The sequence below is a fragment of the Cebidichthys violaceus genome, unplaced genomic scaffold (genome assembly GCF_023349555.1).
Source record: "Cebidichthys violaceus isolate CVI_PGR_0920_01 unplaced genomic scaffold, fCebVio1.0.p SCAF_9, whole genome shotgun sequence".
Lineage (NCBI taxonomy): Eukaryota > Metazoa > Chordata > Actinopteri > Perciformes > Stichaeidae > Cebidichthys > Cebidichthys violaceus.
This window is the reverse complement of record NW_027176975.1, coordinates 17,840,797-17,856,795: the sequence shown is the minus strand read 5'-3', so window position 1 is coordinate 17,856,795 and position 15,999 is coordinate 17,840,797. Positions and strand designations below refer to the sequence as shown.

Below are 15,999 nucleotides of genomic sequence, written 5' to 3'. Positions count from 1 at the left end.
AAACACTGAATGTGCTCCATTGGATTTTGAAGTGCTTTTGGCTGGAACCAAATGGCTGGAAGATAATAAACTAATTATTGTGTGTTCTTATTTTGGCTTCTGCCTCGTTTAAGAAATTTACGTCACAGAGCTCTGCTGTACATGAAAATGTCTCTCAGGCTTAACTATGAAAATGTACTGTTATTATACATGTGGTGCAATATATTAGTAGATAGTAACATTATTAACAAATTGTCTCCAATTATGTCAAATCTCTGCAGGTATTCTTTATACCACCCTCTCATGCATTTGACCTCATTTCCGCAAGTACATGAAGGCAACTTTGACCTGTCACGTGTAGAATATTTGCCCGCTCATCTGTTCTTCATTTGGCACACATTGACACAATTTGACATCACAAGAGTGCAGTATAAGTCCTTAAAGTGTTTAAACGCTTCACTGGATGGAACTCTACTCTGCTGCCACCTTGTGGGACTTTGTTTTTTCCAGCAATGTTGCAAACTTTGTGGCTGACAAGTATACAAAAATGTCAGCTGATGTTCCACATCATGTATAATCTGATTCGTTTGTGTCTCAGAATGATCATTAAGTTCTGTTACAAGATTTTATATAATACAATACAGTTGGATTCTGTGTTCTTGCCATATTTGTGGCCTCCAAAACGCTCATTTGAAGTGTGTTGAACTCACATTTCTCATGTGAAAGGTTCTGACATGAGAGACAGGGGGCTCTGTCTTGGTTTTGTTGTGTGACTTCTCTAATACTTATCGAGTCTTTCATTTGGTAGGTTCTACCATCTATAGCTTTCGTTGCAGCGTTTGTGGCGTCTGCTGATCATGTGCTCCTCCACTTTACTGCACCGCTGCCGCCAGTTCTTTCGCTTCTGAGACAAAGACGACACATGGAGCAGTGACTCGATCATGATCAGTGGCGCGTGAACTCACTTCATCTTCCCCTCTTTCATTTCTGCACAGCTGAGTTGTCGCACAGCCCAGAGTGCGGCTTTGACTGTCAGGGGGAACATGTGAGACAAATACAAATCAAATCTTTGCCATTCAACTTCACAGCTATTATAATCAGGATTATTAGCAATGTCAGCAATATCACACACGCTAAACGTATGCTATGTTCACACTATGAGCGCCAAAAGCAACAAAAGGGCTAAGCGTGGCCAGATAACACTAGTTATGTTGTAAAATATGCGAGCAACATTTCTCTTGGATGGAACGGAACAGGGCTAAACAAAAACGTATGATTGGTTGAAGATTTGTCGCTTCATTAGAGCGCTATTGAGACCAGCTCAACATTTTTTGTTGAGCAACTAGCCCGTCACACAGCGACAAGTGTCTCCGGCCTTCCATTTAAAACAATGACTTATAGCCTGTTGCTGTGTCGCTCATAGTGTGAACTCAGCATAAGGTGGTGAATATAGAAAATAAAAAAGCTGCCGAACGTCAGCATTGTGAGCTTGTTAGCATGCTAACGTCAGCATTGTGAGCTTGTTAGCATGCTGACGTTAGCATTAGCTCAAAGCAAGACTGTAAGTACAGAATTGATATGTGTTAATAAATGAGATTTAGAGGTGCTATGAAGGCTAATTATTTTTTCATCTTTGGACAGAACCAGGGTTAGCTTGAGATTTATTGTACAGACACAAGAGGACGCATCGGGGTCATCTGTATGTGTCCGGGGTCGTATGTTGTATATCATATAATGTAACACTGTAATAGACTAGTAAGGGATATTTTCTCAGTTCAAAAAAGTGCAAACGGTTTGAATGGTAACAATCTGTGGCGAATTTGAGATTACAGGTTTGAGCATTAAAACATTACATTACACTACAGTCATTTAGCAGACGCTTTTATCCAAAGCGACTTACAATAAGTGCATTCAACATTGGTAATCAAATCACTAGGGCTTTTGTTAACATATTGACATAGGTAAATATACAATGACCATTTGACCTAGAGAAAAAAACACTGCCGACAACATAACCTTGAAAAGTCTCCTAAATATTTCATATTAAGCTGGGGAACCTCCTGGCAGCATAGAACCCAGGGAACATAGATACGCTCCTGTGTTATAAATGTTCTCAACTTAACTCGCATGCACATTTCACTAAATCTCAAAATATTCCTTTAATGAAGACATTTGCAGGATCAACACATACGTTATGAGTCACCCTCAGTCCTGCAAGGTAACAACCGAGCACCAGACCTCCCCCCGGCTTCCCATTAGAATGGGAGTCTTCAGTCAATGGTGTCCTGCTGTAACTCTGTCTTATGCATCCCGTCAGTGGGACGTCTGATGTGTTTCGCCAGTTGCACTCACACAACTCTACGTTGAGCCCTGTGCCGTACACATTCACTGTGGACTTCCCTCGGTGGTGGTGGTGGTGGGGGGGTTCTCTACTTCTGTCTTTTGTGGTTTTGGCAAATGAAGTAGTTCAGCAGATATTTGTTATTTAGGCCAACTGTTACAGCAACCTCTGGACAGCCTCTCAGTGGTGAAAAGAGTATCAGCCAAAAATCACACCTATGGCTAACTGTTATGTATGTCGCTCCCGTTTTGAACTTGTCATTGAGGGAAACACTTCAAGAAGTCTTGAGAGGATGAGATCAGCGGTATCGTTGTTTACAGTCTTAACATAAGTCTGCATGGAAGAGTTGAGTTGAAGCTCAAAGATGGAAACCCTTACATAGTATGACATTGCAAAAAACAACATACGTTTTAAATTTCTGGATTTGTGTAAGACTTCACATTACAGTGTTATTGCAAACTCTGAGACAAATAATTTATATATACAAAAAAAATAGCACGTAGCATTCAGTGTTCATTTAGTTCAAACCTGGTATTTTTGCACAGTTACAGATAAAGATCAGGCTACACTGATATTATTAGTACTATACTAATTATTATTAGAAAAATTTGATTCCAGTGGTGGCGGCGAAGGGTTGTGTCCGACTCGTGTTATCCAAAAAGAGAAATGTAATAATTTCCTAAATTCACAGGTTTTTATCCAGCAAAATAGCTTCAATCCATATTTGTTTTTACTGCCACCAAAAAATACAGCATACGACGGGAAGCGACCACTAGAAATGTACAGTGTGTCATCACAGTGCGACTAGATATCGCTATAACGCTAACGCCACTACTATTTCATGCTCCATCAGACATCAGTTCAACCAAATTTCCTTTCGAAAATATTGAAATGACTAAACTCTCTTGTTTGCGTCCTGTGACGTAATAAAATCAAAGCAATTTTGGGGGTTTTAAGGTGGAGTGCAATTGTGGCAAACATTTTTCAGTTTCATACCCTTTAAGGTAACGACATTATAAAATATGAAAACAGACATTCAAAGTGTCATTCAAACCTCAATAGAAGCTTTGACATGGCATGTGTTACAGCCCTACTGCTAATTCAGGATGGCATCAGTAGTGATCTAAAAGAAGGGAGTGAACTGCTGAACATTAAGGTAACTGAAAAAGCAACAGTTCATCATAGACATTGGTCAGGCATTAAAGTCATATTAAGAAACAAAAATAGCATTGAATATATGTTACTTTTTATTTTTGGAGATTTATTCTTCACCTTAAGAAGACATCTGTGGTAAAAATATTCTAAAACTCAAGGTTCTCTTAGGGTTAGCAAGAGATTAAACAGTGCATGAGGAGATTGTTTTGGCAAAGCACACTTTATTTTACTCTTTGGAGAAAAAAATATTTCATACATAATTTCAAATAAATATTTACACCCAAAACAAACACAGATAATTCTCATTGTTCAGCTGATTGTACATTAAAAGTAGATCTTTTGGATTGTTAAAGTGAATTGTGACCTGTGATGGTTAAACTGATTTTGCATGGACGGGTTTGCGGTGAGCATTTCTAAAATTCACTTCACTCATTTTCTTCTTGAAGCAGTGGCTGTGGAGATAGGAGATACGGACGATTATGAAATACTTCATTCAAATAAATCCTCTAATCTCTTTTATTGCGTACGAACTGCTGATATTCTCACCGTGTAAACCAGATCCTCAGGCCTGGAGTCTGGTCGCTGCCATTCATGGTTGGACAAAATCTTAAGGACAACCAGACCGAAGGCTACAATCAGAACTCCTAAAACATTGGCAAACACGGCCTCTGGTGGAAGGGCAGCATACGCCTGATTTGCACTGCCTTGGCTGTGGAAAAATACATTCAAGAGGGCAATTTTATTATATCTTCAGGGAAAATAATTATAAAAAAAAAAAAAGTTACTCCGAAATATGGCACTCACAGAACAAAGAAGAGTTTCTCATTAATTCCGGAGATGCAGGCGGCGATGCTGAGCCACAGGATGCTGCCTCCCATCCACACATGGACGGGCTTCAGGAGAGCACGCAGTGACAAGGGGGTGCAGGGCAGGAGGAAGCCCGCCATACCCACCACCCACTGGACCGAAAGGGACAGACGTCCACAGATACAGTGAACACAAACAAAGACCACGCCCACCGTAGTCCACTTGAAAAATACAACGATTTCAGTTTCTGCATGTCAAGTCTACCTGTATGGCGAAAAGAGCCGTGGCAGCGATTCCAATCCAGCTGTGCAGAGAGTAGAGGTTGGGGATCGTTTTGGCATTGTGGAAGCCGAACACGGCACAAAGCCCCACGACCGACAGGATCAGGGCGAGGAGCATCACTGTGGCGTGCAACAGTTTCCAGGGGAGTTTATTCTGACCCCAGGTCAGGGGGACGCGGTACAACACAGCTCCTGCAGGGAGGAGGGGGCAAAAGTCATTTGTACACTGCAGTTAATGTCTACAGGTTATAAAGGCAGTTAGGTTCACGTGCTTCTGGCCTGAAGACAAATCTTTTGATCGTCTGTATTACAAACTGGAGACATGGAGTTTGAAACGCATGGGCATTGTTGCATTATGGGAAATGTAGGATCTGGTGTTTTTAGAAGATTAACTCATACCAGGTACTGAAAGTTGATATGTTGTTGTGAACGTCTCTCTATAGCATGTATAGTAAAACTTCATTATTAGTGCAAGTGTGAAAACAGTTGACATGTAATATAGGCATTGAAACAGTGGTTCCCAACCTCTCTTTTGCTGCTTGTGTCCTCTTAATAATGTATGAAGCAATGTCTGTAGTGTCATTGTGTGTTTATGAACAAAACAAACTGGTGGACTCAGACATGTCCGCATGTACTTATTTACTGACATTTATATCACTTCTGCCTCAATTTTTGACATACCTTCAACAGCATTTTATGTCCAGAGGCGCTGCCCTACGTGTGCACTGATATAAATCTAATGTGATTTCACTGAGCAAAAGTGTGACTGTGCTCACATAAATCCAGACACTAGAATACAATGTTCCTTGGTGGAGATACATTGCAGTTCCTGGCTGAAAGGCGTCTTCTTTTATTCGATCATATTTAACGTTACATTAGATGGAAAAAAAAACAGTGACTTCAATCACTGAGGTGTGGCACTTAAAGCAGAACAGCCCACGTTTATGCGACTGAAATGATGCATTTAATTATACACTAGGTCTCTGTGAAGCCTGTAGTGTGTAATTATCTTGATATAGGCTGACTGTCACACAAGGTAAAATAGAAATGAGAAACAGAAATTAAAACACTTTCATCCAAAACTTAAAAAAGGCACCCACCGTTGCCGTACAGCACAATCAGGCCCGTTACCATCAGGACCGGGTGCCAGTTGAACTGCAGCGTCGAGCCGTCCCAGGCAAAGCCGCCCCGCCACTGGCTGTTCCACAAACACACGCACACCAAGCAGGCCAGGCTCAGGCCCAGGCATAGCACATAGCATACGTAGAAGCTCACGATGGACCACATCCTGCTGAGACGTGTCGGCTGAACCAATGAGAAGAAGTAACATCAGAAGAGATAGGTTGGAGTTGGAGGAGAAGAGTAAAGCAATACCACGCATTTTAGTTCAGTTTTAGTGTTTTGTTATTTAGAATCGGTTAGTCTTTGTGTGACTTTGGTGTTTTTTTAAGGGTCAGCTCGGATTCACTAAAGTCACACAACACACACAGATTAACCGATGGAGGCAGCGGTAGACCACTCCAGTGTTCTGAGAGCTGAAATGACTGTTTCCTTCAATGGAGGCTTTGAAGAAAGCACAGATGAATATTACAGCTTCAGCTCCCCAAAGGGAAATGTCTGTCTGACGGCAAAGTACAGCGGTGAAGATATTCTAAATATATATATATATATATATATATATAAAACACTTAAAGTGATATTGATTCTTCTCCACGCTGACCAGATAAGTAGCCTTCCTCATGCAAACTATCCAAACTCTCCCTTTAAGACTGAGCTTACTTTTACTGAAGACATCAAGGTCACATGTAGTCATTGTTACAACAGCAGTTCAAAGACTGTGTTTCAGTACATGACAGATTCCTTCATCACATTTACACATCGTCATTGTAAGGCTATTGAAACAATGGAAATATGTGTGAACAACACTTCCACTTTTCAATCAAATCCAACCCTAACCCTAACCCTCCTTGGTCACTCTTTAAACAGCTGCAATGGACACATGCAGCAGCTAACTGCCATCACTGAACGTCAACTAAATTAAATGAAGACCAGAAATATCAAACAATACAAAAATCCTGTGAAAATGTCCTTAAATTACTTTTAACAATCTCAACTTATCCACACACTAAACGGCAATAAAAGTGGTTTAAAAATTGTTGACGGGTTCATATTTCCTTTGACTGCCACCATCTGCGTCACATCAAACCAACAATTTTATCATAAGCCAGATATGTCGTTGTCATAAGAAATATGCAGTAGTGCTGGACTTCTTACCTGGTCCATCGCTGCTCTGACACCGACTACACTTCCTACTCTCCTGAACTGAACTCCGACTCATACAGAAGTTATTGGCTTTCATCTGGTTACTCTTTAACTGATACTCACAGCTCCAGCTGCTCTCACTTCGTGTTTCTCTGGTTCTACTGAATGCTCACTTCCACATTCAGCCGTGTTGCGGAGGGGGCTGAGGGGAAAGCAGTCAGAGGTGGAGGAACAGCTGGGGGACGAGGGGCCGGCCTGCTGCATCTGCTGCCCTTTAAATACGATGGAGAGTGGGAGTGGGGTCCATTCATCAGTTTGGGTATAGAGTCAGTAGAAGCATCCGGGGCAAACAAACAACAACAAACAAAAACACGTGATCTGCTCCTGCCAAACTAACTTGTTATGAAAGGTTTGTTAAGTTTAAAGTGGAGTGAAAACTATTTGCGGACTTTCCAAAAGTGACAAAGTGACCAAGTTAGCGCAACAAAATCTCAGTGGAAAAAACAAACAAACAAACAATCGCTTTCAGGCAAAGAGAGACGTCTCGTGACTCAATAAACGGCAGGTTACACCTTCTTCACGTATCCAGCGAACTATTTCAACTGATAAGCAATTTAACGTTATAGTCTGACAAGTACAGCGTATTAAACAGTGTCATTTCTACAGTACGTTAACGTGACGGTAATTTACGCTGCGGCGATATTTAATTAGCATTGTTTTGTACGTAAACGTCCCAAGTTGCGTAGTTAACGCTGCTGCTAGCATGTCCACAAACAGTCGGAATAATTCAAAAAGCGTATATTCGTGTACCTCGTTTACACACACTCCATATGTATAAAGCTATGCAAGTTAAACAGGTTTAAGAAATTCGTTTCAGGAAGAGATGTTTACCTAAGCCATTTCCTTATTGACAGCGCAAGGCCTTGTGGGAAATGTGGTTTTATTTGTCACCAGCCCACCTGTCGCCCCCGACGGTTCTACAACGGAACAATGTAAACTCCTGACTGACGCTTTGTCCTCCAGTTCCTCTGGCGCTATCTCCTTCACCTCGTAACAATCAGCCTTCATGATTAAATAAGACGATACAACTTTATTGATCGACGAGGAAACATCATTTCATTGACGCACTGAAAGCAATAAGACTCAGCAGGGAAAAAATGAACATTTAATTCAAGCACACACACGCTATATTAAAACAAAACAATAAAAAACTAAAGAATACAACAGTAAAGCTTTAACATTTATAGTCAATAAATAGGGCTGAGTTTGTATAAACATATGAATTCCAACGCTGATGAAATAACTAAAATAACTGCTTTGCCTCGGAGGCTGTATGAGTTATGAGTGATGACCGAATGAATCCAAAAGGCCCCTGTAGGAGGAGGTCTATGGCTGCATGATGACCTGTACAGATCTGTTGTCTTCCAGCTCCACCTGGAGGCAGTGTGAGTCCGTATCTGACTTGTTCCTCTGTGTTGTTGTCTGTTTCAAGCATTTCAATGCCTTTATACTGCTCTGTTTTTGGTCCTAAAAATATATTTATGTTTAAAGGACGTATAAGTAAGAAATATAACAGATAATACAGTCAGTAAAACAAATGCATATACATGTAGGTTCTACACATGCATATATTAATTTATTTTTACATTTATACTTTATACTTTAATTTTAACTATTGATTGTGAAAATCTACTTTTTGTTTTACTGACTGTATTATATTTAATAGTACTTATTAATGTATTTTCATAGTAATCATATTTCTTTACTGTAAAATTTGGAACACAAATATAGTTCAGTTCCGTCTTTACTGAAATTTGGTTTGCAGAACTGCAAAAACAGACACACTAAAGTAAACTCATTCATCAGCAAAACATGTAAAAAAAAAATAGAAATAGGACAGAATAAAATACAAGAATCAGTTTGAAAGAGTAGCACACTATGACAATAAAAACAAGGAGACATGCACAATAAGTCAAACGTACCGAATATGCATACATTGTAATTCCTGTTCTCAGGCTGCTTCACAGTCACTAAATAATGCACACACCATGCATATTCCCAGGTTTGTGCTGCAGGTGCTTTTATTTCAGATGTGCCCTGTTGTGCATGCAGTTCCTGCAGCAGATGGTAGAATGTCTCCTTAACTTTTTGAACTTCCTTGTTCTTTCTGTAATCACATTTTTTTTTGTCTCTATGTATATGTATTTTTCGAAAAATATATTTTTCTAATATATTTCCAATCATCTTCAGGAACTTAGTCGGAGCTAGAGGAGTTTTTTCTTTAATTAATATCTGCTGTGTGTATGTGTGTGTGTGTGTGTGTGTGTGTGTGTGTGTGTGTGTGTGTGTGTGTGTAATATTCTGCATTCTAGACACTTAGTTTTTCTGGTATTGACTTTTCTGATGAAGACTTTTTTGAACCGTTTTTCAAATGGGTTTTTCGAGTGTGATTTTTAAAGGCCTAATGCAACAAACCTAATACAACTCATCCATGTGCTCCTCCCTCAATATGTTAATATGATAGAGGACACTCCTCTCCATGATTAAGCACGCCTGTGCCGTATCGCATATGTAAGGCCAGTGGTGTTTTTTGTCCCTCGATACCCTGAAGAAGACTGTGATGTTGAAACGTTGGTAAACCGTTGAGTCATTTGCTTGAGCGTCGAAGCTTCCAGGCTGCGAGCGTAATGCTTGTATTGTCAACCACATCTCGATTACAACCTCAAACATGTGACGTGGTTGAGTTATTAGATTATTTGGCGGTAACACATGCAGCAGTTCTCAGAAAAAGCCCGTCACACTTCAGGGGAGCTTCTCCCAGTCCCCCCCCCCGAGTGTGACGGGCCTCAGCAGCTCAGCGTCCTCAGGGTGTGGAGGGTTGAGTAGAGGTGGCAGACTCGGCTGTGTGACACGGTGGGACAGATCCAGGCTTTTGTCAGGGGGCATCTGAGTAAATGTGCTACATTCCCTTTCCTCCCTCTTGGATTCTAGCATGGCACAGACTTTGCCTGGTCCTCACAGTTTTCTGAAGCCAGAGACGCAGAGCTTAAGCACAGACTTGGTGTCGAGTCTCTAGTCTCTGGAAAGCTTTTAAAACAACTCATATGAGTTTTAGAACCCACAAAATCTACGATAATGATGAGCAGTGGACAGTTTAAAACCATGCTAGTGGCTCAGGTAGGCTGTTCTTGGGCACCGCTCTTCAGCTAAATGCAAACGTCAGCATGCTAACATGCTCATGCTAACATGCTCACAATGACAATGTTAACATGCTCATAGAATGGACCATGTTCACCATATAGTTTAGCAATAATGTAAGCTTTTGCTCATTAAAACTAAACACAAAGTGCAGCTGAGAGAGGCTGATGGGTCATAAACCAAATAGATGTTCACTCAAAAACACAAAAGTCATCCTCATGATGGCGCTGGAGGGAAAGTCAAGGGACAACCAAAGTCATTATTCCAATTGACTAATGCTGTACGTGTCGCCATTTTGTTTGTTTGCAGTTTTCAACTTCACACACTTCCACTCAGTTTATATCAGTGAGGGCAGAGTAGATATTATAAACAAATCACAGTACAATTCATTCAACACATTTATATAAAAAAAAAAGTATTTTTTCATTGTCCTTGAATGCATGCTATGTCAACTGATGACTTGTACGCCAGCTGACTCGTCTTATTCTGCAGCAGTTCGGGTCAGAAAGCTCGCCGTCCTGACAGACCAAGTGTAGGAAGAACAATTCCCTGCTGGGATTCCCACTGGAACTGACATTTTTGTTATTACACTGTGGAATGAACCATTCTGTCCTGGACCCAAACTCACGACTCAAACCTGTGATGTCATACTGATCTGCAGTGTGGAGCCACTCTGTTGGCGGCAAATAGAGGGCTGACTTTGTGAATAAGAAATGATGTCTTCTTATTGTGAAAAAGTCATCCTGAATCCTGTCACAGTGACCTTTTTCTACATTTTACAAGTTATTCTCCGCAGAGTCGTACATCAGTATCACAAATTCAGATTAAGGGACGGGGCAAATTTCCCCTCGTTTCCAGTAAAGGATGCAGTATCATAAATTTGACACAGTCTCTCTTGCAGCTTCATATTTTAGAGCTGAATTTCACGTCCATTGTCCTTTACGTCCTGTGAAGAAGCCCCGGAGGCCAAAAAAAGTAAGAATGAATCCTTTTTATTCCCTCCTCAACGCTGATTAACAGAGTTCCGAGCATAAAGACCGGCAAGCTGTTTTATTGCCTTTTTACTTCGCCTGAATGGAGCGATCACCATGGCCTTCATCAAAATCAGGCCCTATTCACTCACAATTGTACATAAGAAGTACCCAGCATCCTGTTGGAGGAGCACTTACGTATGACGGGAATTGTGTTGGATCGTTTTGGAGAAAATCTATTCTATTCTTACATGAATTTAGGCACAATGGTGATGAAAATGTGATTTCAAATGGAAGGGATGTGAACTGAACAGTGCTTTATTATAGGTATTGTGTTGTGGCAATGGGGACAAAAAAATAACCCAGTGAGCGCTCTCTTTAAAGGGAACCGCTAGTAATATCACCACTGGATGTCAACGTGATCCCAGAGGGCCTTTTGGTTCACCGTCACACACACACACACACACACACACACACACACACACACACACACACACACACAGACTGGAAGTTTTGGGTCTCTGCCCTCAGCTCCATGAAATCCTTGGCAGCTGTGGAGGGCCGATGGAGCTGTTACCACAGAATGGGCATGGACTCTCTGGAGTGGCAGCTGGGCTTCTTGGGGTCTTACCAATAATCACAGGAAACTGCGGTCAAAATGCAAAAATAGGGACAAATGATGCTAAAGGAGTCAAACGGTGTTTGTAGGGTGTTTCAGTGAAGGAGAGTCAGATTCCTGTTGAAAGCTTGATAACATCGGATTTTAGAGCTGCATTAATTGGTTGTTGGTTAACATTTGTAATGGGAAGTTCATTTATGCCCCCAAAAATGACCCACTTACGTCTCTTTCCCAATGTAAGTCTATGGTAAAAAGTATTTTTGGGCGCCATGGCATCACATGATGGACCCAGACGTGGTAATTCCACAGTTTGGCCACTATGTCAAATTGTCTTCAAGGTGCTCTTCCTGGTGGCTTAGGTAAAATACACTAAAAAGTAATAGTTATCTGTGGATTCGTCACTACCAGCGACCCTTTCCTAATCTACACTTGCTGCAGCAGCATACATCCTACTGTATACTGTATGCAGCAATCTGATATTATCAACATTTTTATATTAACAATGAAGCAATTTGGTTAAAGGCATATGTATAATATGAATGAAATCTGGTAATGTTTGAATTATTTCAATATGGCAACTCATATTTTACATAAAAAACAGAGAAAAGTACCTTCCCAAAATTTGCTTACAAATTTCCAAAAGCACAATTATAACTTATTATTATGACAACTCAACCCTTGTATTGCAGTGACGTGATTCAGTTTGAACAGAATTACATCTGTGAAAAACATGCCGGAATCGAAGTGGGACCCAGTCAGCACCATCCTGGTTTCTTGCTGCATGTCTACTCCTTTGAGTTTTTTCCCGGTCGCAATCTCTGCTTTATTTTCCTGGGCAAATGTTTTTTTTCTGAGAGATGACGGGTCAGCAGGTGCTTCATCCCTCTCAATTTTGCACCTGAGCTCTGCAGCCAACATGCACATCTTATTTCAATTTGTTGGGCCCTCTTTGTCTCTGAGAGTATATCACAGAGTGTGTGCATGGTCTGTAGCAGAGGTCACTGTTTTCAAACTGGGGTTTAGTTGCAAAGCTGACTTGCCAATGAGGGAAGCTGATAGAGAAACATTGATATTTGTGTCATTCTGCTACAGTAATGACATGCTATGGAACATCAAATTCTAAGGGCTTCTATTCATCAGAAGGCTCCATTATGATGGTTGATGTGGAACAAGACAACTCTTTGACGGTGCTTTTATATTAATGGTGATCTGACAAACACTGTTTTGACAGTGAATTGGTTTGAGCTGAACATGATCATTTTCAGTAATCACACACTATCTCAAAATACCCCAGGCTGAGGTTCTGATGCTTCAAAGCACTTCAGCGTCATTGAATCAAGATGCGTCCTATAGATGCGGCCAGCTAAATGCTAACAATTCTTACTGAAGTCATCTGTTTGACATGTGTATTGTTTTGCAGTAGATTGAGTACTAACTAAATTGACAGGTTTGTAAGTGGAGGGATTTCAAAACCACATCGTTATTTCAGGCTCTCAACATGGCAAAGGCTGAGATGGCAGCTAGAAGCTAGCAGTGCTAACAGCGTTAACAGTGTAAACAACAGCAACAGTGCTGACAGAGTGGGGGGGGGGTCACCCATTGAAGCCTCGAGTTCCGCATTTTGGCTGTCGCCATCTTGGTTTTTGGCCGTCGCCATCTTGGTTTTTAGCGACTGGAATTGACAAGACAGGGTGGAGCTAAATACAACCAAATGATGATGTTGACCAAAATATTAAAATTAACTTTGAAAGGGTTAAAGTTCTAAGATAAAAACCAACCCAACTCGTCATATACGCCCGCTTGGTCAGTGCCCCTTGGCATCCGAGATCGATGCATCAGGTACCCCTCCAGCGTTACTTTTCAAAGAGTCGGGACGGCGGGTTACATGCGCTTGCATGCATATTGTCCTTTCAAAGTAAACTTCTTAGTCTTCACAGAAAGTTAGGTTGGGCTTAGTCTAGGTTTAGGAAAAGAGTATAGTTGAGCGTGCAGCGCTACTGCCTAACGCTTTACGCATAGACTGAATAAGAAGTGGACGTAGTCATTGTGACGTCACCCACTGGTTTGCCGTTATGAAGTCTGGATTCCGGCGATTTCGCTGTCGCTACCCTTGAGGTTGAGTGTAAACTCTGAGTTAGTTAACCCTGAGATGAGGGATCTCAGAAATCTTGAGTTAATGCTTTTATGTGTCGTCAGTCATTTCTGCCCACACGTTCAAATATTATTAAGAGTGAAGTCACCCTCAGCTCAGTTTAAAGTCCTTTTTGCGAGTTTCTTTTCATTAAAAAATATAACTCAGCACTCAGCTAATGTCAGCTGTCACTGGAACAGCTGGAACATAATTCCTATAATATTAGAGATTATGTAGTAATATTTTTCACAGAGTGGGATTGTGGTGCAGCTGCAGAATGTAGTTTGAAAGTGAATTATTTAAAAGGCTGCGCGTATAGTGTTTTCACATTATTCAGAGACAGGGTTTTACTTTACTACATTTGTTGAAGTAGCTGAAATAAAGCCACCGAATGCTTTTAAATAAAGTTTCAAACAGATGTGTAACATTTAAAATCTACTGTATTTGAACCGTTAAATCACAAAACACATTATTATCCGACTGTGAGCATACAATCATGTCTTTGATCTATATATTTTTTAAACATGTAACTATATCTTTCATCTTCACTTGCTGGTCCTGTGTTTTGTTAAAGCAGAAAAAAAAATATTTTCATAGTCTGTTAAATGATAAACTAATGGACAGCACAGTCCATAGTACATAACAAACTCTGATCAGCTGTTCTGGAACTAAAAACTCAGAGCTTCCCCAACTTAATCGACACAGTCACACGCTTGTTAAACCTGTCATCTTCTTGAAACAGGGGTCTGTTGTTTATCTTCTGAAACTAAAAGTAAAGTTGTGTTCTGAGCTCATCCCTCTCGTATCGTTGTTGAAGCTGAACCAGTATGTTACAAAGATAATAAACTCATGTTTACAATGTTTACTGAGGTAAGAAATCAAGAGAGAAGTAGAGTCATTTTCTCATAGACTTCTATACAATCAGAGGAGTCGCCCCCTGATGTCCATTGGAAAATAAAATGCAGGTTTAAGGCACTCCAGCGACTGTTTCCAATGGATCCCCTCAAATGAAAATGAAATGCTGCCTTGTCACTGACGAGCGTGAAAGTCTGCGATCTTGGGCAAAGGAGCTTTGATGTTGAGCAACTTCATTTCCATTATCCTGTGCTGTACAGCATCCACATATTATGAATCACAATGTTGTGCTTTCAGAATGGATACGAATGTGTTTGGAATTTATGATTGCTATTATTTTAATAGCATCTGTTTGGAATTTTAATTAAATGTTTGAAGAGCGGCCTTTTTTTCAATGTGGTTTGCTGTTTGGATTCCTCAACTTTGATTTCACAACTCACTCACTGACAACAGAAACAGAAGTTATGTGTTTTCCTTCAGTCCATTTACATCCTCTACCATCCAATAGCATTTGTACTGATGATAGGTTAGGCTATATATGTATAAATTGATTTTTATTTTGATACACATTTGTTGATCTACTTGGAAAAAATACTTTGTATTGCAAAGGCAGAGCTCTTTGACAGCGTGGACTGATTTCAATTTTCAAAGTCAAACACATTTGCGTTTCATGTAACAAAGTACAACACGACCGCCGAGCAGCCGAGCTCTCAGATCTTTAATAGATACGTACCTTGAAATCACCTTTTTCCTGAGTGGTCATTTGTCTGGTGCACTAGACGGCCGCAACAGAATGTTTAATAATGTTCTTCTCGGTGAGCATTAGTTTGATACATGAGAGTCAGGCAGCTGATTTGTTACAGCCGAGGTATCATTTAGCCGAATGTTTCTGCGACACCCCTGTGAAACGCTCTGGCTTCGGGCGCGCACCGCAGGGCTGGTATCTGAATTGACGGGCATGGTTATCCCATCAATATTCATAATGGTAATGTGAGGCAAAGCCGCAGCGTAAATGAGCTTCTAACGCAGCGTGCCATTCAACCCGCCGAATGAGAACGAGACCGCGAGCTGCAGAAATGATTGGCAAATGAAGGGACGTCTGAGCAGCTCGTGACCTCAGATTAATGTGTGGATGTGGAACTCACGTTTGTCACATAAAACGATACCCGTCCCCTCAGAACACCTTTGAAATGAACTCAAACTCAGCAGAGAAAGGAGCGTCCACCCATCAACCTTGGCCAGGATCATGCAAATGTGTGCGAGCTCAGCAGGAGGCTGTACTCTGCTGAGTCACTGTGACAACACGTAGCAGCTGCTGCCAGGGCTAAAGGTGCACAGCACCGAACAGAAGATCCTTTTGCATTTGCAAATGGCCGACATTAGAGCAGAAATAAACATGT

The 15,999-nt window shown here is 40.9% G+C and overlaps 1 protein-coding gene across 4 annotated transcripts; it reads right to left on the bottom strand.

Moving 5' to 3' along the window:
• Positions 1 to 3,676: 3,676 nt before the first annotated feature.
• On the bottom strand, positions 3,677 to 7,780 carry cyb561a3a (cytochrome b561 family, member A3a). Of its 4 annotated transcripts, none has more exons than XM_068704066.1 (7): positions 7,717 to 7,780; positions 6,949 to 7,097; positions 5,664 to 5,868; positions 4,547 to 4,755; positions 4,280 to 4,434; positions 4,022 to 4,184; positions 3,677 to 3,927 (listed from the first exon to the last, which is right to left on the bottom strand). In XM_068704066.1, the coding sequence occupies exons 2-7, from the start codon at positions 7,087 to 7,089 to the stop codon at positions 3,901 to 3,903; spliced, it is 900 nt and encodes a 299-aa protein (XP_068560167.1). In that variant the 5' UTR covers positions 7,090 to 7,097; positions 7,717 to 7,780; the 3' UTR covers positions 3,677 to 3,900. The 4 variants fall into 4 exon arrangements, with proteins under 4 accessions (XP_068560167.1, XP_068560166.1, XP_068560165.1 ...); XM_068704065.1 differs by lacking the exon at positions 7,717 to 7,780 and adding an exon at positions 7,636 to 7,715; XM_068704064.1 differs by lacking the exon at positions 7,717 to 7,780 and having other exon boundaries at positions 6,949 to 7,702.
• Positions 7,781 to 15,999: the final 8,219 nt, after the last annotated feature.